This window comes from Peromyscus leucopus, chromosome 3 (genome assembly GCF_004664715.2).
Source record: "Peromyscus leucopus breed LL Stock chromosome 3, UCI_PerLeu_2.1, whole genome shotgun sequence".
Classification (NCBI taxonomy): domain Eukaryota; kingdom Metazoa; phylum Chordata; class Mammalia; order Rodentia; family Cricetidae; genus Peromyscus; species Peromyscus leucopus.
The window spans coordinates 14,917,164-14,941,766 of record NC_051065.1 but is presented as its reverse complement, the minus strand read 5'-3'; the positions used below and the strand labels follow the sequence as shown (position 1 = coordinate 14,941,766).

The following is a 24,603-nucleotide window of genomic DNA, read 5'->3' as shown; positions in this document are numbered from 1 at the left end:
CTTCCAGGGAGATCCATACATTCCCCTTAGGCCCTTTCTCTTTACCTAACCTCTCTGCGTCTATGGATTGTAGCTTGATTATCATTTACTTAATGGCTAGTGTCCACTTATAAGTGAATACATACAATGTTTGTATTTCTGGATCTGGGTTACCTCACTTGGCGTAATTTTTTTCTGCTTCCATCCATTTGCCTGCAAATTTCATGATGTCATTTTTTTAAATAGCTGAGTAATCCACTGTATAAATGTACCACATTTTCTTTATCCATTCTTTATGAGGGACATACAGGTTGTTTCCAGTTTCTGGCTTCTATAAATAAGGCTACAGTGAACATGCCTGAGCAAAGTAAGTGTTTGTGTGGTAGGATGGAGCATCCTTTGGGTATATGCCCAAGAATGGTATAGTGGAGTCTTGAGGGAGATTGATTCCAAATTTTTGAACGAACTGCCCTATCGATTTTCATAGTGACTGTACAAGTTTGCAATTCCACCAACAATGGAGGAGAGTTCCTCTTGATCCACATCCTTGCCAGTATGAGCTGTCACTTGTGTTATTGATCTTAGCCATTCTGACAGATGTAAGATCGAATCTCAGAGTGGTTTTGATTTGCATTCCCCTGTTGGCTAAAGATATTGAGCATTTCTTTAAGTATTTTTCAGCCACTTGAGTTTTCTCCATTGAGAATTCTGTTTAGAACTGTCCCCCATTTTTTAATTAGATTATTTGTTTTTTTGATATCTAGTTTCTTGAGTTCCTCATACATTTGTATATTAGTCCTCTATCAGATGTAGAGTTGGTAAAAAAATCTTTTCCTATTCTGTAGGCTGCTGTTTAGTCCTATTGTGTCCTTTGCCTTACAGAAGCTTTTCAGTTTCATGAGGTCCCATTTATTAATTAGTGCCTGTGCTATCAGTGTTCTCTTCAGAAAGTCATCTCATATGCCAATGTGTTCAAGACTGTCCCCCATTTTCTCTTCTGTTAGATTCAATGGTTTTATGTTCATCTGGTTTTTATGTTGAAGTCTTTGATCTACTTGGACTTGAAATTTGTAGAAAGTAATAAGTATGGTTCTATTTGCATTCTTCTACCTGCAGACATCCACTTAAACCAACATCGTTTGTTGAAGATGCTATCTTTTTGCTAGTGTATATTCATGACTTCTTTATAAAAAACTGTAGTATTATAAGACTGAAATGGCGCTGTGGCTGCTGTCTCCGCCCATTTTAGCTTAACAACATGGCGTTTTCCGACAGTTCTGTAAGTCATCAAGTCTCAGAAATAGTGGGTCTAAGCTTTTATCAAAGCAGCGTGTAGCCCAGAAACATTTTTTTTTTTTTTTTTTTTTTTAATACTAGTAAAGACTAAATCTACCACACAGCGTAATGTGCTGCTGCCAGACACCTCATTACCGCCATACTGCCGGTCAAACGCACACGCCAGGAACCCGCCAGTAGTTCAAACCCGCGTTTTGCGGCATCTAGCTGCCCTTAGGAGACAAGAAGCAGGAACCTGGTTTTGGCTCTGTTTAGAATTGGTTATTAAATATTATCAGGTTTAAGGTGGAAACTCGAGCTGTTGGGCACCATTTGTTGTTGGAGGGCTTCTCTCCAGGTTCCACCAAGCCCCGCAGTCCCACAATCCACGTATAAAATAATTACTCAGGCTGGGCGGTGGTGGCGCACGCCTTTAATCCCAGCACTCGGGAGGCAGAGCCAGGCGGATCTCTGTGAGTTCGAGGCCAGCCTGGTCTACCAAGTGAGTTCCAGGAAAGGCGCAAAGCTACACGGAGAAACCCTGTCTCGGGAAAAAAAAAATTACTCAGACGCTTATATCACTTATAAACTGTTTGGCCGTGGCAAGCTTCTTGCTAACTGTTCTTATATCTTAAATTAACCCATTTCTATAAATCTATACCTTGCCACGTGGCTGGTGGCTTACCGGCGTCTTTACATGCTGCTTCTCCTGGCGGAGGCTGCAGTGTCTCTCTCTCCTTCTTCCTGTTTCCCCAATTCTCTCCTTGTCCCGCCTATACTTCCTGTCTGGTCACTGGTCATCAGTGTTTTATTTATATAGAGTGATATCCACAGCAGTCTTGCCCACATCTGGTGACACTATTTTTTCAATGGAAGATGGTTCTTCCCAAATGACTGTTTTGTGTTCAGTTGATATAAAACTAGTCAGTACAGTAACTGAGCCAAGTTAAGTTACTCAGCTAACGTTTTCTTATACCAATTTTTAAATGAATAGTTTGTATTATAGTAAAGATATTAAAACATGAACTTACATTTAAGAACAGTCTTGTTAATTAAACTTTAGTTAAAACTTTAGATCTGTATATCATGTGAATTTATTTTCATATTTCATCTTTTCCTCATAAATAATTACTGTTGTAATTTGTAGTTTGTTCCTGTGGACTCATGGACTCAAATGCTGGGTCCTGGTCCCATTCTCCTTTGTACAGCTTTTAGTTCACAGGTGACACTCTGGACTTACTGTAAAGACAGCCTGGTGGTACTTCTTTCTGAGGGCTGTATTACATAGACATTTTCTCTGAGTTGTTTTTGTGTGGAAAGTATCTTCTTCCTTTTAGGAAAAGAAATTACTTTAGAAGCAAATAAATGAGAGTGTTCATGTCCCTTTTGAAGTTACTTTAAAAATGAAATTTGTACTTTTGAGCATGTTTTCTAATAACTTTAATGTAGCTTGAAAGCTTTCTGACTCTGTTTTTTATTTCTTTATTCTGTGCATCTGGTGACTTTTCATCTTTTACACCCGTGCCTGAGGGCTGTCTGAGACCTGTCCTTTCCTAGTCTTACGTTTCACATGCATCAGCTTTATTTTCTTTGAAGACCTTTTATTTTCCATGACTCATAAATTTTTGCATTTTAAATGTATTTTTTAACACAGTAAATACAGTAGTCACACTGCTTTTTCACAGTCTTGACTGAATCCTACGGTTTTCCAGAGAACACTGCTGCTTTTAGGTCATTATTTTGGTGAGGAAAATGAACAAGTTTAATGTGTTTCCTTTTCTTCACATGTGAGTTATTAAGGCAAGGAGCAATCTATAGTTTTCATTTGTTTTATTAATTTAAAAAATTAAGCTTGCATATAAATTAATGAATTTTATTATGGCACTTTATATGTATGATTGTTATAATTGCCCCCACCAGGTCTTTAATTGAGAGAGAATGACATATCCTAGAGTCTACCTTTATTACACTAATATTTTAGCTAATTTTACACAAGTACAAATTAGCCACTTAATAATGTTAAGACTGCATTGTTGAGAATTTGAATAATGTTTTTAGATAAATATTTTTGGATGTTAGTTTAGAAAAACTGCCTATGAAAATGACTAAAAAGTGAAAATTAAATTCATGGTATTTGGAACCGTTCAAATATTTTTGATGTCTGTTTTATCATATTTTTCCAAGTAAATATACTGTGGGTGACCAAGAACTGGCTGATCTAAGTGGCTGAGAAAATCATTCAAAGCTAGATGAGTTATAGTTACTTGGCTACCCCTCCCCCCACAATAAGGGTTGTAAAAGTCTTTGAGCGTTATGTGCAGAAGTTTGTGGAATTTTAATGAGTGATTTGAGTATTTTCCCTTTAGTTTACCATTCTGAAACCTTACTGAAATGGCCTGTATATGAAAGTTATGGTAATTAAATGAGTGCCAGGAAAGGGAAAAATAATTTAAACTTTTTGCCAAATCTTGTGTTTGAATTACATAGTATAGTGCAGTCATTTATTACTTTCTAATGAACCATTTATAGTTTTTTTTTAATTTCTGAACCTTTGGATGGAATATTATATTGCATTTAGTTGGGTATAGAAAGTTGAATATACAATGGCCCTTACAAGTTTAGAGATGAATATAACTGTTGTAGAAAGCAAAAGGAAAACATGCAAAGAGGTAATCATAAACTGTAGACTTGAGACTTCACTGTCAACAGTTAGAGCTCTTTTGTGTCAATGTCCTTAAAGTTAACATATGTAACTTCATATTGCTGTTAAAAGGAAGTCTAATTCAATATGTTGAAATGAAAGAGCCTACAAATTCTGCATTTTAAACAGGTGCCCATGGACATTAGTGTGCATGGTCAGTGGTTGATCGTTTGAAGAGTGACACATGGCCTTAGTTTAGAAGTAAGAACTTACTTAGTATTAGTAGGGCCTGCATTTGAAGCTCTTTCCTAGATATAATATTCTTTTTTCTTCTTAAATTATTCTGTAACGTATTAAAAGATACCAACAGGCAATACACACATAAATGGCTACATCACTTGTCTTGAATGACTTTAATTGGCTTTTGGTTACTGGCGGGAAATTACGCAGCATGAGATTTATACAAGGCACTGGATATTCTGAAGAACTGAAGCTTTAAGACAGCGTTGATGCATTTAGAAAATTGATGCATATTAGAAAATAGTTCTGTTGAGAATTATTTGGTACTTATGTAACCTTGAAATAAATGTTTTTTAATCTCAGCTTTAGAATACAATTTAAATACTATAATCTAATAAATCTAATAAGTGGCACCTCTGTCTCGTCTCTAGAGCAGTGGTCTGCAAATGGGAATGTTAAGTCCACGTCAGTGTGTGTAAGATGGAGAGTTGAACCGTATTGGCTGCAGATGCTCTTGTGTTACTTTTAAACATGTAGATGCCTTCTTTCAAATGATGAATGTTGTCCAAAATACAAGCTATACATTTTTTACTAAATTATTTTAGACTTATTTTAACTAAGATTTAGGAATTATGAAGTCTTTTCTTTCCACCTTTTTTATGGCTACTTAAGGAATTTTTTTTAATTGCACAAACGTGCGCATAGGTACATGTGTAGGAAAACAATAGATAGGATAATATTCCAGTTTCAGTGTTTTAGTTGTAGAAGTGATTTGTGATAAGATATGAAAAATTAAGTGCTCTGAGTAAATTGTAGATATAAGTATGAAATGTTGAAGAAAACTCTTTAGAATAGTTTTGGAAAATTAATTTCTTTTCCTATCAAATACATGTGTATTTTTTTTTAGTATAATTAATGACATAATTTTACCTGCATGCAGTGGAACAATCTAACAGTAATTAGAAACACCGATTTTCCAACTATAACTTAAGCCATAAAAGTTGACAGAGAAAATTTATGTTTATCATGATTTCAACCTTAAGTGTTTTTATGGCTTTTTTTTTTTTTTCCAGAGAACCAGAGGACGAAAGCGAAGCTTTGTTCCCGAGGAAGAAAAACATGAGGTTCGCATAAGTTAAATTCTGTTTACCTCGTCTGAACATAGGGAAACTTTCTTGCTTGAGTGATTTCCATTTTCTTCCTGGTTAGAATTTGTTTTGTTTACTTCTTTTTTTGCTTGGCAGGAAAGAGTTCCTAGAGAAAGAAGGCAGAGGCAGTCTGTGTTGCAAAAGAAGCCCAAGGCTGAAGACTTAAGGACTGAATGCGCAACTTGCAAAGGAACTGGAGATAATGAGAATCTCGTCAGGTAAATTGAACTCTTAGACCTTGTCTTTAGCGGGTGAAAGTCAAATGCCCATCGTTTTATTTTTTAATAACAGATACAGTAAAAAACAATTACCCAATAAGTCCTTTATAAAATATTAGTTAGTGAGAATGGTCCTTCAGAAAAACATTTTTATCCACATATTAACCTGCCAAACATGCTTATACTCCATACTTAGATATAAATAAGAGTGATAATATGAATTTTGAGCAAGAGAATTCCTCTTTTCTTGAGAATAAGTTGGTAATGCTTTGTATAAAGAAGCTGCAAAAGTGTTTGTCCTGAGTACCCTGTACCAAGATGATGATTTTATCTCATCAGACCACAGAGTTTCTAAAGTCTCTTAGTGTATCATAAAAATTGATGTTTTTTCTCATTGGTTATTATAGAGTTTGATTGGCAACAACTTCATTAGCAGTTCCTTATTGTTTTCCAAAATGAATGTGTTAATGCTTCTCTGTTATGAAATAAAGAAAGGTGAAAAGATGGCCTAGGCAGACTTTATTTTTTGTTTGGTTCCCTTCCTTGTTTGTTTTGTTTTGTACTTTTAAAAAATTTGAAGTAGAACATGATGCCTTCCAGGAAGCCCAGCTGATGCTACCGAGTGGCCACTCCTCAGGGTTCAGAGACTTCCCATTTTAACCATTTGCATCCTTGGCTAAAAGAAGAAACTGTGAAAGTGCTGAGTGTGTGTGTGTGAGGGGTGGGGAGCAGCAACAGATGCTAATACAAAGAGTTAATTGATAGTCCTTCAGAGGACAGTGACACCAAGTTCACACAGCGTGGAAGGGAGCGTTTTCCTGCAGAAAGTGTGTTAACAATTCTATATTCAGTTACCTGGGGGACAAAGAAAGGCAGCATCTCAAAAAGAATAAACAAATTTGACAAAACATATATTTGTATTGTATGGTTTAGAATATTTACTTTTAAAATGCTGTCATGTATTTCAGTCACTAAGAATATAACTTGTTTGTGTTAATTCAAAAATATAACTCATCAAATATAAAATAGAAAGTTATTAGGTTTTTTTTTTTTTGCTTTTTACTGAACATCATTAGAAAGTAAAAATTGCATTGAAGAAGTAAAAAGTTAGAAAACTCTTATTAGCTAATATTTCTTAGAAGCAATTAATATCCCTTCTTCTAGGAATTTCTAAAGATTAAATCCATTTACAACTAAGTTCTTCCAAGTTTAAGAAATATACAGGGATACTTGTCTTCCCATTATAATTTTTGAAGATTATAAAAAGTGATATCTTAAGCATAAATACAACATCGTGTGTACATAAAACTATGAACATTTTCTAATGACAGCCTCATATAATTAACAAAATTCAATCAAAGATAATTCCGTAGGTGCTGGAGGTAACGTTGAAGAGCTTGATTAGTTTGAAATTATACAAGATTTAGTGCTCGTGACTATCCTATAACTATTTGAACGTATATAAAAGACTATCTTTTTTTTTTTTTTTTTAAGAGATATTACATTGATTCTCATTCATTTACTATGGGATCACTAGATTTTTACTGGGATATATTATTTTTTGGACATATTTAAATTAGAAATGAATACAATTTTTATTTCAAAAAGTACTTTATTCTAGGTCATTTCCAAACCACCATGTTTTTATTGTCACTTAAAAAATAAATTTCATCTTTCTTCTACACTTGATAAGATTTTTTGATTTCTTTCTTTCTTTCTTTCTTTCTTTCTTTCTTTCTTTCTTTCTTTCTTTCTTTCTTTTTTTGTTTTTTTTGTTTTGGTTTTTCGAGACAGGGTTTCTCTGTGTAGCTTTGCACCTTTCCTGGAACTCACTCTGTAGCCCAGACTGGCCTTGAACTCACAGAGATCCGCCTACCTCTGCCTCCTGACTGCTGGGATTAAAGGCGTGCGCCACCACCGCCCGGGCCTATATTATCCTTTCTTATTTATTGACTTTCTCTTACTAAATTTTTATTCCTAATCATATTATTGCAATATGCAGTATCTGGAATTTTGTCAGTCTTTTGGAAGGTAAAAATATTTTTGTTACTGATGATAAAGGATAGCTTTTTTTGTTTACTTTATTAAGAGATAGCAGCATAAATTACCTGTAAAACTTTAAAGAAATTAATAAAGAAGCAATTAAGATGTTTTCATTAATATTTTTGAGGTTAACATGGGTATGATGTAATATCACAAGTGTTTTTAGTTGTAATGTTACTTTTCTTGTAAAAGTATTTTCATTTTAGGCACTAGTGTTCTTGGATTGAAATTTTTATGTAGAATTAATTTTATACTTAATATTTGTCAGTTTGCCTGGCATCTCATTATTTTGTAATTGGCACCATTATTGTTTGAAAAATCCTTCTTCCAAAAATCATAGTTTTATGATCACATTATACCTTTATCATGCTTACATACTATTTTAACATATTTATTATTTGCACACATATTTATTTACTTATTTAATCGTGGGACTTGAACCCATGATATCATGAATGGTCTTTTAAATATGTGTTTATTGCTGTAAAGATATATTTCAAGGGCAGGGGAGCTAACTAAGTCAGTAGAGAACCTGCCATACTAACACAAATCTAAGTTGGATTCCCAGTATTCAAAAAAAGCTGAGTGTGGGGGTGTGTAGGCTTTTGCATTTAGTCTTTTGATAGGGAGGAAGAGGCAGGCAGCTCTTGGGGCTCACTGGCCTGCTGCTATAGCTTTATCAGGGAACTTCAGATCTCAGTACAAAACATTGTCTCAAGTAAATAAACAAGTAAATATAAACCAGAGTAGATAGCAGATAGCTCCTGAAGAACAGCTCTCAAGGTTGGCTTCTGGCTTCCATATCTGTACCTGCATACACACGTGCATTCATACACATACAAACATACATGCACCACTCCAGCATACACATGTGAAATATATTGCAGTGCTTCATTAGACATATGTTATATTCGTTGTATTTTCCTATAGAACCAAGTGCCTTGGGATCATAATATTTTTTTACTGAGTGTAGTTTGTTATTTTCTCAAGTTCCTATGAACTAATATCCATAACTCTGTAGGGTCTGCTGCTTTGAATTTGAAACAATACCTCTTTGTAATTTAGGCTATGCACTAAATTCCTTCACATTTATTTTCTGTCCTCAGTTAAATGTAAATGTTTGAATGTTGAGTTTATATGTATAATTTTTCATATTATTTTATATTTGCAGTTTATCAGTCATTATAATTAGTGGGCAAATTACTTAGCATTTCTGTGCTTTAGTTTTCCCTCTATTATAGCTGAGCAGAATCTTACTTTGCTTTAGGAATCTTGTAAATAAGTGCTAACTGGTTGTAAAAGCCTTTCTGTGTAACTACTAAGACAGTAATCTTGTATAGCATTGCAAAGGATGCTTATGTAAGTGAGTGTTGTAATTGGTAAATATGTTTTCAGTAATAAATACTTGTAAAAATATGCACATATATCAGAAAATATACATACCCTATTTTCATCTTAAAATCTTTATGGAATATAGGGGACAAAATGAAGTTTATAATTTGTCATTATGTATTTTCTAAAATGACTAGATTAAGGTATTTCTACCAGATGAGAGAAATATGAGAATTATCAAGGTCATAAAAAATATTTTATTTATCCTTAAAATAATCTTATGGAATTTTTTAAAACAGTACTTTCATTTTGCCAACTGCTTTTTAAACTTAAAGATTACCTGAGAAATTTCTCATTAAAACCATATTCGTTTATGTTCTGAAAAATGTGCAGTTTAAATGCTAATGGCCTACCTGAGGCTTGTTAAAATTATGGTATCTCTCTGGGCATGTATCTGCTTTGATAATAATGTTCTATATTTACCTTGCCCACTCCCCAATAACTAATATACTTTTGTTTCTTTCTATTATGCTCAGAAATACTTGATAAAAGAATCATAGAACTTAATAAATTTCATATAGGTATTATCTCTTTTTAATTAAAAATCTATTATTATAATTGAATCTAAAAGCAAACTGGGTCACAATATAAAAATACATATTTAGTAGGTATGTTTCAAAGGCTTATTAATGGAAAATTGCTTTTCAGTAGCTAAAGTATAGTGTACACTTATGAGATAAGGAAAGTAACCTGATATATCCATTCAAGAGTAGTTATGTAGTAATCCTTTCTATTTTAAAATATTTGAGTCTTCAAAAGATAAATTTTAGAGCCAAGCAGTTCTGTCTTCTTCATGCGCTTTTTATTTTTACTCTGTTGTTCAGTTGAGAACAAGACTGAACTATAAGCCTCATAATTTACATTAGTTATGTAAACACAAAGTGACACCTTTTACTACTGCATGAGAGACAAACCACAAAAGTTTCTGTAAAATTCTCATCTGTGAGTTCTCTTAAGCTGATAATTTTTATTTGATTTTCATATACCCATTAAAAGCATGAGGATAGAAAATAATCTGACACTATTTCAGTTTTACAACTAATTCTATACTACTAAATGTATGCTGGAATCTCATTTGAGTATGTGACAATTTATATTGATACTGGATCATTTTGGCTCCAAGGTTAGGATGTTAGTTTGATGCCTAAATAGTGCTATCAGCACTTTTATTTCTTTCATGTTTTAAATGTCTTGTTTCTGGATGCTTTTTTTTTAAACTAAATTTGATTAAATCATAAACTATTAGGGACACCAGCAAGTATTCATGTATAATAGATTTTTATTTCAAATATTAATCTCTAATGAGTCTGAGTTTTTGAATTTTCAATTACCTTTTTGTCCTAACCAGTGGGCAGGGTTGTAAATTTCCTGTATCATAATTGAGTTTTTCTCTCTGAGATTTGGTTGGACTGATAGTGAAGCTAAATTTGGTCGTCATTTAGTTAGTATTTTCAAAGATAGTTGTCCCTGTTCCCACCTGGTACATATTAGGCAGTTGCCTGCTTCTGAATTACACCCTCATCCCTATGCCATGGTCATTCTTTTCATGTCATTTAATATCACTAAACTGGATTACTCAATTTATTTAAATCAAATTATTTAAAAAGTATAATTTACTTTTGTTTCCTTTAAGGAAATATAGAATTACATTTGGTAGAATTGTTAAACTTACTTTGTTTTGATTATAGACTTGCTTCCTTACTGACTTATTAAAAACTTCTAATATAGAAGTTATTATTTTTCTTGGATGACTGTTTATTGTGGTCACTGTGCTGGTGACTAAGCACGGGTTTGCTCACTCGAGGCAAAGGCTCCGAGACTCGACTCAGCCCCAGACTCCCTCATCTTTCTTTTTTGTTGTTTATTTTGAAATAGTCTCACTAAACTGCCTTCTTGCCTGTTTTAACAAATGATGTTAACATTTTGACAACATATTTAATCTTCCCAATTCTTAGGAAAAAAATAGTTGAATATAAAAGGCAAAACACAAGTATCATAGCAAGATGTTTCTGAAGATGTGTTCCTGTAACTCATAGCCTAAAAACTATCTTCTGTTTAACTCTTTTAACAGGGCTCATATAAAAGGGGAAGAAAAAGCCAGTATTCCAAATCTAGGCTGAATCATAAGGAATTGCTTGCATTTAAACAAAAGTTTGTAATTATGACCTCATTGTGACTTTATTTTCTTGTATTTTTACTTTTTGACTTTGGGGAATGTGCTGTGGGTGTGTTTGAGACAGGGTGGTCTAGGCTGGTCTGGAAATGTAGACCAGATTGGCCTTAAATATGCGGTGATTTTTCTGCCTCTAGTTCCTGTGTGATGAAATTGACAGGTGTATGCAACTGTGCCCAACAATATTTGATTTTTATGTTGTCTTTATTTTTAAAATAACTTTAGACCATATTTTGAGCAGATTCCTTTCATGTTACTTTATAATTGATTGAATAAGCCTCTTAGAATGGAAGGCAGTTTTCTAGCCACTGTGTCTCATCATTCTAGGACAGTAAAACAAATCAATAAAAATCAGTTAGTTCTTTGATGAGTAAGTAGCTATTTTGTTTAAACACCTCTGTTGGGTTCTGATTTTCATCCTGTAAGTTTTCACCCTCTCACATATTTATTTTATTTTATTTTTATTTTTGAAACAGGATCTCTTGCTATATAGCTGTCTGACTTTTAATAAAAATTGAAGGTTCTTTCTATATTTGCGGAGGCAGTCTTGTTTAATGAGTGACTTATAATCAGTCACTCTGTTGGCTTGAGTACTATGTTTGTTTCTAACTTGGGAACTTCGCCTTCATCTCCTCTTCGTTTCCTTTTCTGTTAAAGCTAGTAGTAGTGCCCCTTGTGTAGGTTGTCAGGAACAATAAGTGTGCTGATTGAACACATGGTTAGGAAATGGTAAGTGGTCCACAGATACTAAGAATAACTATAATAAAACATGGAATTTTTGCATGATCTCACACATTCTGTATGTTCATCTTAAGTTATTTAGCTACCCCATAAGGTAGGCAGTGTTATTGCCACTGCATTGGTCTTGGTGAAAAACTAAGGCACAGGGGCAAGTTAGTTCCCAAAAGTTGTATAACTAAGAAGTAATGAATTCAAACTTGCACCATCTGGCTCCAAATTTCCAAATGCTGGGTATTTTACATTTCAGTTCCCTGTTGCTTAAAACTTGTCCAAGCATGTAGCAGAAGCTGTTAATCCTAGCATTTGAGAGTCAGAGGTAAGAGGATCAATATTGGAGACCAATCTGAGTTACATACTCACATAGTGAAACCCTGTCTCAAAAAAAAAAAAAAAAAAAAGGACAAAACAAAAAACTTGGTTTAGATAAATATATTTGTTACAGGCTGACTGATAGTACTCATTTCATGGTGATTTTGAATTTTTTTATTTGATGGCTTACTAGACTGTCTTCATTTTTTTTCAGTTAAATGAATGCTTGAACCTTATTCTATTAAGCATTTTTTTAATTAAGCAGATTTATTAAAATAATCTACTTATTTTAAAATTTATATGTCACTGTATTATTCTTTACCTATGCTTTATGTTGAATAAGGATCATAGCAGTAATGATGGGAATAGAGATTTGTCCATGTTTCTCTGAGATACTTGATGTTTGAGAAGCCAGTTACATTTTAGATAACTTTAAGGTACATCACCATTTCCAAAGTCAATGAATATGATTACATTGTACTTATATTGTATTATACACAGTTAAATGTCCCTTGCATACATTCTTAGCTCACATATCTAACATATACATTTAATAGCATCTAATTTATTAAAGTTGCTGTTTGGGAAAATTTTTGATGCTATGTATACTTTCACTTTTTTAATTGTTAGTAACGATAATATGTTCATCTTTAAAAAATATTCTGTGGTTCTTTTAGGAACAATGCACCATTGCTCTAGGCTAAAGTAACCTGAATATAATGGTAAAGTTTAGGGAGGGAAATAATTAGTCACTACTTTGTGCAAAAAAAGTTTATTCAAGCATTTTATGTCACTGTTTTTATTTTGTGAATGAATTTTGTAGATCTGATCTAGCTCACAAATGTTGGTTTCTTAATTATCTGATCTGGAGGGTTATTATTTTACTAGAGGTGGATCATTTAAATAAGCACAACAGTGTAAGGCAATAGGTTTCAGTCCATTGAAATTCAATAAGCTTAGAAAATGAGACTGTTTTGTATGTACTAATGTTCATAAAATGACAGCTTATCCTAGCCTGAGAAGTTTTATCCCATTAATCTGGTCTTCTCTTGAGTTTGTGTGAAACAGGCTTCCTTTTTTAGAAGACATAATTGCAGAGTTATATGACCATGGGTGATCCTGCTCACCTATTAAAATGCCTTCTTGTGTCTGTGCAGATATTTTAGTTAACAAATGGTGCTTTTACATTTCTGTTTAAGGATATTGACTCAACTATAAACCCGACTACCCCCTCCCAACACACACATTTTACCTTTTTCAGTTCATTCTCTAACTTCAGTATATGCCATTAGTATAATCCTAGTTTTCTTGTTTGTGATAGTGATTTACATGAATTGGTTGTAGACTAGTAAAGCTAGAATGATCACTTTCTTGTTTATTGAAGGACCATCTTCCCTCCAACTCCTCTTCTGCTTTTATCAAGTCAAGTGGCAGTATTTTTAATAATAGTGAAAACAGCACGAGACTTATCTGAAAACATATTTAGTAACTAGGTGAAAATGTGGGGAGAACGCAAAGGTTACAATGTGCAGATTACAGGATGGAGTTATATTAGTTCCTTGTCTTATTGCCTGACAAAGGCAGTTTAAGGAAGGAAAGTGTGTCTGTTTGTTTGTTGTCTTTCGTTTCAGGGTGTAGTTCTTCTTGGCCAGGGGGCCGTGCTGGCAGAAGCTTGAGGCAGCTGGTACACAGCATCTTTAGCTAAGAAGAAGAGGGAGATGAGTGCTTGTGCTCTACTTAGTTTCTTTTTATGTAGTCCAGGATCCCAGCCCAGGGTGGGCAGGTCAAGCCATATCCCTTAACCTACTGTTTCCACACAGTTGTGTCCAGGGATACATCTCCCAGGCATTGCTAGATCTCAGGTTTACATTGAGATTAGTCATCACAGGGTTGTAGCTTATTGGCAGACCCAGGTTTAATCCTCAGCACTCCAGTTAGTGAGCCAGTTAATTTGAAGTTGACCTGTGATGAGGCTCTGCAGGTAGACTGTGTAATTTTGAAGAATGCAGATTGTATTTCTGGAAACTTGTCTCATTTTGAGGACATTGTATTACACTATTTGAGCATTGTATTACACTGTTGTCATGTTTGTATGCTGTGGGGCTTACTGTTGTGTTTGAGAGTACCTTGTGTGTATGGAAGTCAAAGGTTAACCCTTGGATATCTTTCCTTAGGAGCAGTCTACCTGGTTTTTGAAACATGGTCTATCGCTGGCCTGGAGTTTGCCAAGTAGGTGTGGCTGGCTGGCCAGTGAGCACTAAGGTTCACTTACTTGTCCTGCGCAGTACTCCAGTTATAAATACCATCACAACTGGCTTTTTGTTATTGTTGAGTTTTTTCTTTTAAATTAAAAAAAAAAAAAGGTTCTGAGGTCAAATTTAGGTCTTCATTTTTAAACAGTAAATACTTTATAGAATGAGTTAACTGCCCTGCCCCCAGAATTGATTTGAAAATACCCTTTAAGTCTCAGCATTCCATAATTTTTTAATATTGGGCATAAAGAAGAGAAATTTAGAAATGTAAAATTTTACTCAGCTGTAAGAAATTCTGAATAATTTATAGTAGAAAATTTGGGTGATTACTGTTTTTAATATTATTAACCTATAATATTTTTTCTTATTTTGGTCTTATGTATTTTATAGACTATATCCTGTCAAAAGTCTGAGTTAATTATAAGGCACTCACTTTTTATTTATTGTTTATAAAAAGGTTTATGGTAGAATTTTGCTTTAACTTGACAAGCTTGTCTTTTTTTTTCAAGTGGATTTTTAAAAATATAACAAAAAGTTTATAGATAAATATGACTTATATTATCTAGGTCGGTGTAGCATCTTGTGTATTGCCTGTATTGCTACTAGCCAGTTTACTGGGTGATATGAGATTGCTCTTCATTTTAATTCTTAACTATGAAACCATTTCCAGAAACAATTACATTTTTCCTAAATTGAAACAAATTACTGTTATAAATTACAGAATTACCTTTCATATTATAATGCATTTAATATAATTTAAAGATAAATATCGGTGTCTCTATATAGAGCAGACACCTTTGTGAAAAGAGTTCCCTTGTGTTTTGTTCTCATTTCTAGAGTGGCCTCATGTTTTAGTAAGAAAATACATAATCCAGAATTGGGCTGATGCTGTAAGATGGCTCAGTAGCTGGCTTTTACCACAGCTTGTAAATAGCAGTTAGTCTCCATCACAGCATCACTTTCAGCCAGATAACCACTAAAATCACTGCCCTGTGGTTTCCTGAAAATGCCATCATCCTTCAAATGCCACATTAAATTGTGAGAGAAAACTATCAGTGCCTGCACAGTTATGTAAAAGGATGAGCATGAGCTGAGTGAGATGTTCTGGAAGAGCAGTAACCTTTCCCTGAATGTGTGCATTTCCCATTACATTTTTGACACAAAATGTTGCAAAATGATTTAATGGTGACATTTTGTTTTGCTGACTTTCCCTTTTTTCATTAAAAAAGAAACCAAAGTTAGGTTAGGAATGTAGAGGAAGAGTGACCAAGCACTGAATTCTGTAAGAATCTGTTTTCAAAGTAAATTAATAAAAATATTTAGAAATGTACATTTTCTCCTGTTATATTGTATGTTAGCTTTAACATGCAGAATCATTCTCTCAATTATATTGCCCAGGTTACATTTTCTTATGAGTGTCTTCCTTTTTTCAAGTAAACTGTGATCATAAATGGCATTTCAACAAATCAGAAAAGCTTTATAGCTCTATTTAAATTATTCCACAGATTTAATCAGTTTCATGTGTGTTTGTTTCTTGTTCTGGCCACATGAAAATTAAATAAGCCTGATTTTTCTAGATACCAGCCTAACAGTAAGAATCAAAGGCATTAAATGTGAACCTCCGGTTACTGAAGAAATGGTACTTGTAAGATTCTTTCCAGATGCATATCCAGAAATTAACATAAACTTATTTTATTGGTTGTAATCAATGTGCATGGCACTGTGTTACACAAGGACTTTTCAATTCAAATTTATATCCCCTGTGTTCTCCGCCTTCTCTTGTCCCCTCTGTTCCCCTAGAGCAGTGGTTCTCAACCTTTAATGCTACAACCCTTTAATACAGTTTCTCATGTTGTGGTGACCCCCCCAACCACAAAATTATTTTTGTTGTTACTTCATTTCTGTAATTTTGTTATGGTTACAAATTATAATGTAAATATCTGACTTTTCAGATTATCTTAAGCGACCCCTGTGAAAAGGTCATTTGATCCCCAACAGGTCACGACCCAAAGGTTGAGAACAATTGCCCTAGACAGTTTTGCTTCTGTTTTTGTGTCATATATGTATATTTGAGTTTGTGTGTGCATAAAATCTAGGAAGTACATATGAAAGACACATATTTGTCTTTCTTTAACAAGTTTGATCTCTTAATGTTTGTCTGCAGTTAACACACACACACACAAACTACACACAAGTTGTATATAAGAATATTCTTCATGGAACTTTTTATAATATTAAATATTATTTGTAACCAGTATAAATTCCTAGAATTAAGGAAATAGTTAAGTGAATTATTATGTACATTAATTTCAGTTCTATTCAATCCCCTTTTTCAGAGTTTACAAAGAATATTTAAGTTGTGTGAAACCTTGATCGAAGATTTGACTCAAAAATGCCATTTTGCAGCCGGGAATGGTGGCACACATTGTTAATCCCAATATTTGGGAAGCAGGGGCGGGCAGACCTCTGTGCTTTTTAGGCCTGCTGGTATATATAAGGAGTTCCAGGCCAGCCAGGGCAACTTAGTCAAACCCTGCCAAACAACAACAACAACAAAAAAAAAGAAGCAATTTTGGGGGCTGGGAAGATTCCTCGAAAAGATCAGTGCTTACTGCACAGCCATGTAAACCTAAGTTTGATCTCTGAACTCATGTAACAAAGCTGAACATAGTGGCCCATACATGTAAATATGTGGTGGAAAGAGGAGGGTCCAGGAAGACTGTTGGGCAGCCAGTTTAGGCAAAGCAGTGAGCTTCAAGTTCAGGCAGACCTTGTCTCAAAAAGTAATATTGAGAGTGATTGAAGAAGACACATAATATATACTTCAAATTTCTGTCTATTTGATAAACGGGGAAAACACGTTAGGAAACTGAGAATACAAGTGAATCCTAAAATCCTTGTGGCTGGCTGTCCTAGTTAGGGTTATCATTACTCTGATGAAGCACCATGACCAAAAAAAAGATCCCAATCCATGTAACGGTTCATCACCAAAAACAGTGAGGACAGGAACTCAAGCAGGGCAGGAACCTGGAGACAGAAGCTGATACAGAGGCCATAGCGGGTACTCATACTGGCTTGCTCCCCCGGTTTGATCAACCTGCCTTCTTAGAAAACCCAGGACTACCAGCCCATGGGTGGCCCACCCACAGTAGACTGGGCCCTCCAAGATGGAGGCATTTTCTCACTTGAGAAAATAGAGTTACCTCTAACATGACTCTCGCTTGTGTCAAGTTGACATAAAACTAACCAGCACAACTGACTCCTTGTCAGCTTCACACACAAATTCCTCACTGTTAAACCATAGTCTTTCCTTTCTTGTTCATCCCCCAGATCATACATTAATATCGACAGTACAGTATAAAACATTTTATAAACTTAAGTCCCACAGTCTTTAAAAATCAAACACTTAAAAATTCAGTCTCTTTAAAATAATCCACTCTAAAATCCATAGTCTTAAAATCCAATGTTTCTCAACAGTAGACTCTTATCAAAGTAAAAAATAAGTTAAATAATATCTTACTTCAAGAGGGAAGAGCCCGTCACAATCTGAAAAGCCAAAACTAAACTCCAGCTGTGAATCACTCAGTCCCCAATCTGGGGATCCACTCAGCATCTGGTGAGCTCCTCCAAAGGCCCTCCTCACTTCTCAGACTCCTCCCTCCGCAGCACACAGAGCTTGTCTTCTGGGCTTCATTGGCTCCATCCACTGCTGCTGCTGTTCTTGGCAGTCATCTCATGGTACTGGGATATCCAAACACTAGGGTCTCTTGCTATAACTGGACTGCATTTTTACCAGTCGCCTAGCATGGGCTCTTTTCATGGTGCCAAGCATTAACTTCTCTTCATTGACTGACTCCCTTAATCCTGGAGCTTCAGCTGCTATTGAGACTGCACCTTTACCAGTGGCCTATACAGGCCTCTCACAGTACCAGGCCTCAGCTGCTCTTCATGACCCCTTATGCCTTCAAAACCATGCTACCACCTGGGTGACTTTTAAACTACCAGGTTCAGCTTTCAGTTCAAGGTACAACCTTGGCCACCTCTGGAACATAGCTTCTGTGTGCTAACTCTAAGGAACACTTCCCAGAAGATTTTACCTCAGTGATGCTGCTCTTTTTTTTTTTATTTTAATTAACATTTTTTCATTTATTTTAAATACGGACCACAGTTCTCCCCACTTCTCTCCTCCTGCCCCTCCCCCTGGCTCTCATCTACCTCCCTCTCCATCCACTCCATTCAGAAAGGGGCAGGCCTCCCATGGGCTTGAACAAAGCATGGTATATCAAGTTGAGATAGGACCTAGCCCCTCCCCCTGCATAAAGGCTGTGTGAGGTAATCTAGCAAGGGGAACAGGTTCCCAAAAGCCAGCTAAGTGCCAGAGACAGGTGCTGATCTCACTGCTAGGAGCCTTACAAACAGACCAAGCTACACAACACAACTGTCTCTCTCTCTCTCTCTCTCTCTCTCTCTCTCTCTCACACACACACACACACACACACACACACACACACACACACACACACACACACGGCCTAGGTCAGTCCCATGAAGGCTCCCTAGGAGCCTTACAAACAGACCAAGCTACACAACACAACTGTCACACACACACACACACACACACACACACACACACACACGGCCTAGGTCAGTCCCATGAAGGCTCCCTAACTGTTGATCCAGTGTATATGAGCTCCCATGAGCTCAGGTTATCTGTCTCTATGGGTTCCTCTGTCATGACCTTGACCCCTCCCCCCCCTCCGGCTTGTACACTCCCTCTTCCCTTTATTCAGGAGGCCTCAAGGAGCTCCACCCAGTGCTTGGCATGGATCTCTGCATCTGTTTCCATCAGTTACTAGATAAAGGCTCTCTAATGGCAATTAGTGTACTCACCAATCTGATTACAGGAGGCAGCCAGTTCAAGTACCCTCTCCACTATTGCTGGGAGTCTTAGCTGGGGTCATCCTTGTGGGTTCCTGGGAATTTACCTGGCACCAGGTTTTTCCCTGTCCCTGAAGTGTGTCCTCGTCCATCAAGATGTCTCTTTCTTTACTCTCCCCCTGTCCCACCCTCAACCAGCCTCCTGTACCAGCCCGCCCAACCAGCTCCCTCAAGTTCCCACCCCCACCCTCAGTTTACCCAAGAGATCTCTTCTATTTCTCCTTTCTAGGGAAATCCATGATGCTAGTCCCTTCTTAGTCACTGCTGATTTCTTAGCTCCAACTGACCAGACATCAGTTGTCCCAGCAAAGGCAAGGTTTCACTTCAGTAGTTCTGGTATCTTTGTGAGTCACAACCAATTCTGCGCCAACTAAGCAAACCACAGATTCTCAGATTTTCTAAATCACATACAAGTTACACCAAACTGTGTTAGGACCCCTTCTTTGGGCTTAGTCATTATATTCCTTCAACTTTGAAAAATTCAGCATTTCTGTTCAAAACTTAAGAGAGACAACCTAAACTCAAGACAGTTGTTCATTTCTCTTATATGTGGATTTGAGTCTCTCATATGTATGTGTGCATGCATGTGCACATTTGTGTATAAATGTGGGTAAAGCCTAAGTCACTAAAAGAAGCCCAAGAGAGGGTAATAAGGAAGTTATGAGGAAGGACAGAGGTAGCAAAAGGACACATGTGACCTGAAAAAGTAAAAGCGACTCATGGAGGTGACAAGGTTGATTTTGGGTAGCAGGGGTAGGGGAGATGAGAACTTCCTAAAATATACCTTGTTCAAAAGTGCCTTCATGGAGGCCTGTAGCAGTAGCTCAGGTGGTAGCATCTGCCTAGCATGCCCTAGGCCACAAGAAGAGTAGAAGGACTCAATGAGCATGGCCAGGAAGATGGGAAGTCATCACAAGGCAAGAATATTCTGGGGAAAAAAAAAAGATTAATTGGGTGTTTGATTGATAGAATTTGTTTTGTGTGCATGGTATATGCATGTATGTATGTGTATCTTCAGGTACACTTGCTTGTGCAATATGTCATCCTCTGTCACCCTCTATGTTTGTTTTTTTCTAATTTATTTTGCCTTGAGTAAACCACATTTATTTTTCAAATTGTTGATAATTTCCTTCATGCATATTTGTTTTGATGAAGTTCACCCCCATTCTTTCCCCTCTTCCATCTCCCCATCCCTTCTATATATTCTTTTTACTTCCCAACCTCATGTGCTATTTTTTTTTTTAAATCCACTGAGTCCACTTAGTGCTACTTGTATGTGCATGTGTATGTATAGAACAGTGTGTTGGCACATGGGTAGCCCCTTAGGGGCCATATCCCTTCTACCAAGGTAGAAGTGAGCTACAGTAGTGGTCTGGAAAAATGTGTCTACTGATGATGCCCCTGGCAAGAACTGTAGCAGTAACCAACCACTTCCTGCTTGAATGTAAAGTCTGCATTAGTTTTGAGACAGTATCTCACACTGAATCTGGAGCTCACTGATACAGTAAGCTTTGGATGTCTTCCTATCTCTGTGTAGCACTGGGTTATAGACACACAGTGTCTGACTTTTACCTGAGTGCTGGGGATCTAAACTTTGGCACTCATGTTTACTCAGCAAGTACTTTGCCTACCGAGCTATCTCCTAGACCTTGTTAGGTTTTTGTTGTGTATGTGTGTGTGTGTGTGTGTTTTAAGGTTATTTTAAAGGTTAATTATTGTCACAGTGTGTTAAAACATATATATTAACTTCTTGGATTAACTTTAAAAAATTACTTCTTAATTCCACTAAATCTTCACCTTTGAAGAAGTATATTACTTTAGTCTGTAGTAGTGTCCCTTAGCTGCAGTTACCTGTAGTTAATTGTCTCATACTTTTAAGTGAAAAAAGTAATAAAACGTATCCTAATATGAATATAAGGATAACTTACTGTAATAGTTTCCTGTTAATGAATAGAAATTGGCATTTTGATTGTATTTTGTAACTATGAAATTAACTGTTCCTTACTGATGCCATTTGGATTTTATTCTGTATCAATGCCTCTTTTTAAGGGGAGTTATTATTATTATTAACATACTGACGACCACAATTTTCCCTCCCTCTTCTCCTCCCAGTCCCTGTCTCCCAAACCCCCACCCAGCCCGCCCATCCACTCCTCTGTCGATTCAGAAAAGAGAGGCCTCCTATGGATATCAACCAAACATGGCTTATCAAATTGCAGTAACATTAGACACCTCCTCTCCTATTAAGGCTGGGCAGGGCAACTGAGTATGAGGAATAGGATCCCAAAAGCTGGCAAAAGAGTCAGAGACACCCTCTATTCCCACTGCTAGGAGTACCACAAAAAGACCAAGCTACACAACTGTAACATATGCAGAGTGCCCAGGTCAGTCCCATGCACGCTCACTGGTTATCAGTTCAGTTTCTGTGTACACCTATGAGCCTAGGTTAGTTGATTCTGTGAGTTTTCTTGTGGTGTCCTTGACTCCTCTGGCTCCTCCTACAATCCTTCCTCCAAGGGGAATTTTTTTTTTAATGACTTTTAGTGCATAACCTTGTAGACACTGCAGATACTTTTCTAGGCTAATAAATTTTCTGTTTGTTTTATTTTGATTTTTTTTAGAAATTGAAATTCAAATCTCTATATTTGAAAAAGGGAAAACTGATGTGATACTATGAAGTAGCTGGCTAATATATTTTACTTAGGTAATGAACATTTTTCTCTTTTTTCTTGTGAAATGGCCATGTGTAGTTTAGTGTGACATGTTTTTAAAGATCTGCTAAGGCACTGCCATTTAAAATAATTTTTATCATACATTTATGATATCACCTTCTTTCCTTACTAGACTATGAATCATGTTCTGTTGATTTAAAGCAGCTTATTTTCCTTAGCCTTTTGTTAACTTGAGATGGACACTAATTTCAAAACATGGCAAAGCCACTTGCTGAAATGTCATCTTTTGTATAGCATTTTGCCTTTTGAGGGTGTTGATTATGTGTTCTGTGATGGATGCTGAATGGGAGGATTATTTCCATTGTAGAAATCCAAACTGCTAGGTGTCATTTCCCTCTTATTCTCTAAGTACTTATCTATTATGTCTTTTTTTCATTGTTTATTATCAGTCAATAGTCTTTCTCCTTAATACTTTATTGTAGCTGGAGAGTTTCTCTCTAGGTCCGACAAGTCCCCCACAGTCCCACAGCCCACTTATAAAATAATCACTCAGATGATTATATTGTTTAAGAACTATATGGCCATGGCAGGTTTCTTGTTATCTAGTTCTTCAATTTTAAGTTAACCCATTTCTATTCATCTATACCTTGCCATGTGGCTAATGGCTTACCCGATACTTTACATCCTGCTCCTCATCAAGGCTACTGGCAGTGTCTCCTTGCCTCAGCCTTCCACTTCCCAGAATTCTCCTCTCTCTTTATCCTGCCTATACTTCCTGCCTGGCTACTGGCCAATCAGCGTTTTATTTATCAATCAATCAATCATAGCAACATATATTCACAGCATACAGGACATCCCACAGCACTTTATCTTTTCTTAAAATCTTCACAACGTAGTTTTTGTTTTTTTTTAACTCAATGTATTATTAGTAGTTGAACATGGGGATGGGAGCAGCTGGAAAAGAACAAAATAAAAACAGTAGTGGCTAAATACTCAAATTCGAAAGTGTTTAGTTTTAGGTCTTTGCCCAGCACTTACTGGGTATAACTTGGAGCTGGCTACATAGTCTATGTGTTTTGGATTTTATTTGTAAATGAGGGATCATAGATTTCACCTCTAGGATTATAGTGAGGAAATATTGATATATTCCGTAAGTCTCTTGAATTGTAGCGATAACCTATAGGTGAACTCCTTCAGTTTTTTAATACAGCTGTCTTTCTAAAACATGATCTTGTTTTTATTATACTTAAACTTGTCCATGGACTGTCCACTTCTTGCAAGGTAATTCAGACTTTGCAACTTAGCCTACAAGACCCCCCAAACCTGGCAGCAGTCTGTCTTTTGTTTTCAATTTTAGATGCAGCCTTAGGTGACCTGTTGCCTATTGGTCATTTGGATCTTCCTACATCTCTCTAGGTATTAGTATGCCATCTTGGTTTTATTTTATATATGTTCTTTATGTGAATATGCTGCCTTCCCCAACCTACAGAAACATGAAGCTAGCAGTCCTGTCCTGTGTTTTTACTCCCATTTTCTTCTCAAAGAAGCCTGTCTTCCTTTTCATAACTCTAAAACATACTTAGCTTCTTCAAGATCCAATTCAAATACAACTTTTCTTGGTTTCTATGGAAACTCTCCACAGAATGACTCCATGATCTACTGAATTCTTGGGACTTTTTTATATGCTCTACTTAATTTGATGATTGAATACATGAACATTTTTCAGTATCTTTAAAGGGTAGGACACAGATTAGAATCTAAATCTAAATCTAGTAATAAAGTAAATTTTTGAAATGCTAGTAAAAATACTTTTTAACAAATGAAACCTTTAGAGGAATGATTGAAAATCTTTACTCAGTGTGCGCAGTGCTAAACATCAAATTTTACTCACCTTTTAAAAGGATGTATAGTTGCAGACAAAAAGATCCTTGATAAAACTAGGCAATTTTGTGACCCTTTAGTAATTAATACCAACCCCCCCCCAAAAAAAAAATAAAATAAAATAAAATAAAATAAAAAACAAGAAAAGAGAAGAGTAGAAAGGTTTCAGTAAAAAAGGAAGGTGAGCCGGGCGGTGGTGGCGCACGCCTTTAATCCCAGCACTCGGGAGGCAGAGGCAGGCGGATCTCTGTGAGTTCGAGGCCAGCCTGGTCTACAAAGTGAGTTCCAGGAAAGACGCAAAGCTACACAGAGAAACCCTGTCTCGAAAAACCAAAAAAAGGAAAAAAAAAAAAAAAAGGAGGGTGAGTGATTGATGTAATTTTGGTGGAATGTGACTGAATCCCATTGATTCCATTTGCCTAGGCCTATCTTTTGTCTTCAGCTGTGTTGATCTGATTCACTGAGCAGTTAGAAGGGTCCCTAACAATTTCATTTAAAGCAGACCTCTTCCCCTTGATGCTCTTTGTAGAGAATATATTAAAGAATTACTTTCATGTGGTTTATCAGCCAGTTATCACAGAGCTCAACCAGTTGTAACTTAGGGACTATATCAAACTTACCGTCCTTGACTTCATGAATTAACTTAGCACTTAAAATGATAAACATACATGATAAATAAACAAACAGCAGCACACTTAAAT

The 24,603-nt window shown here is 35.9% G+C and overlaps 1 protein-coding gene across 6 annotated transcripts in view; it reads left to right on the top strand.

Annotated features, from left to right (window-relative positions):
- Phf14 (PHD finger protein 14) overlaps positions 1 to 24,603 on the top strand; it is a 202,261-nt gene that overhangs the window by 69,822 nt on the left and 107,836 nt on the right. For all 6 annotated transcript variants that reach the window (XR_005091034.1, XM_028894650.1, XM_028894653.1 and 3 more), the window contains 2 exons: positions 5,209 to 5,259; positions 5,380 to 5,501. Coding sequence is in view for 5 of the 6 variants with exons in the window: in XM_028894650.1 (XP_028750483.1) it covers positions 5,209 to 5,259; positions 5,380 to 5,501 (173 nt within the window). In the remaining variant the exon portion in view is untranslated. The remainder of the gene's footprint in view (positions 1 to 5,208; positions 5,260 to 5,379; positions 5,502 to 24,603) is intronic.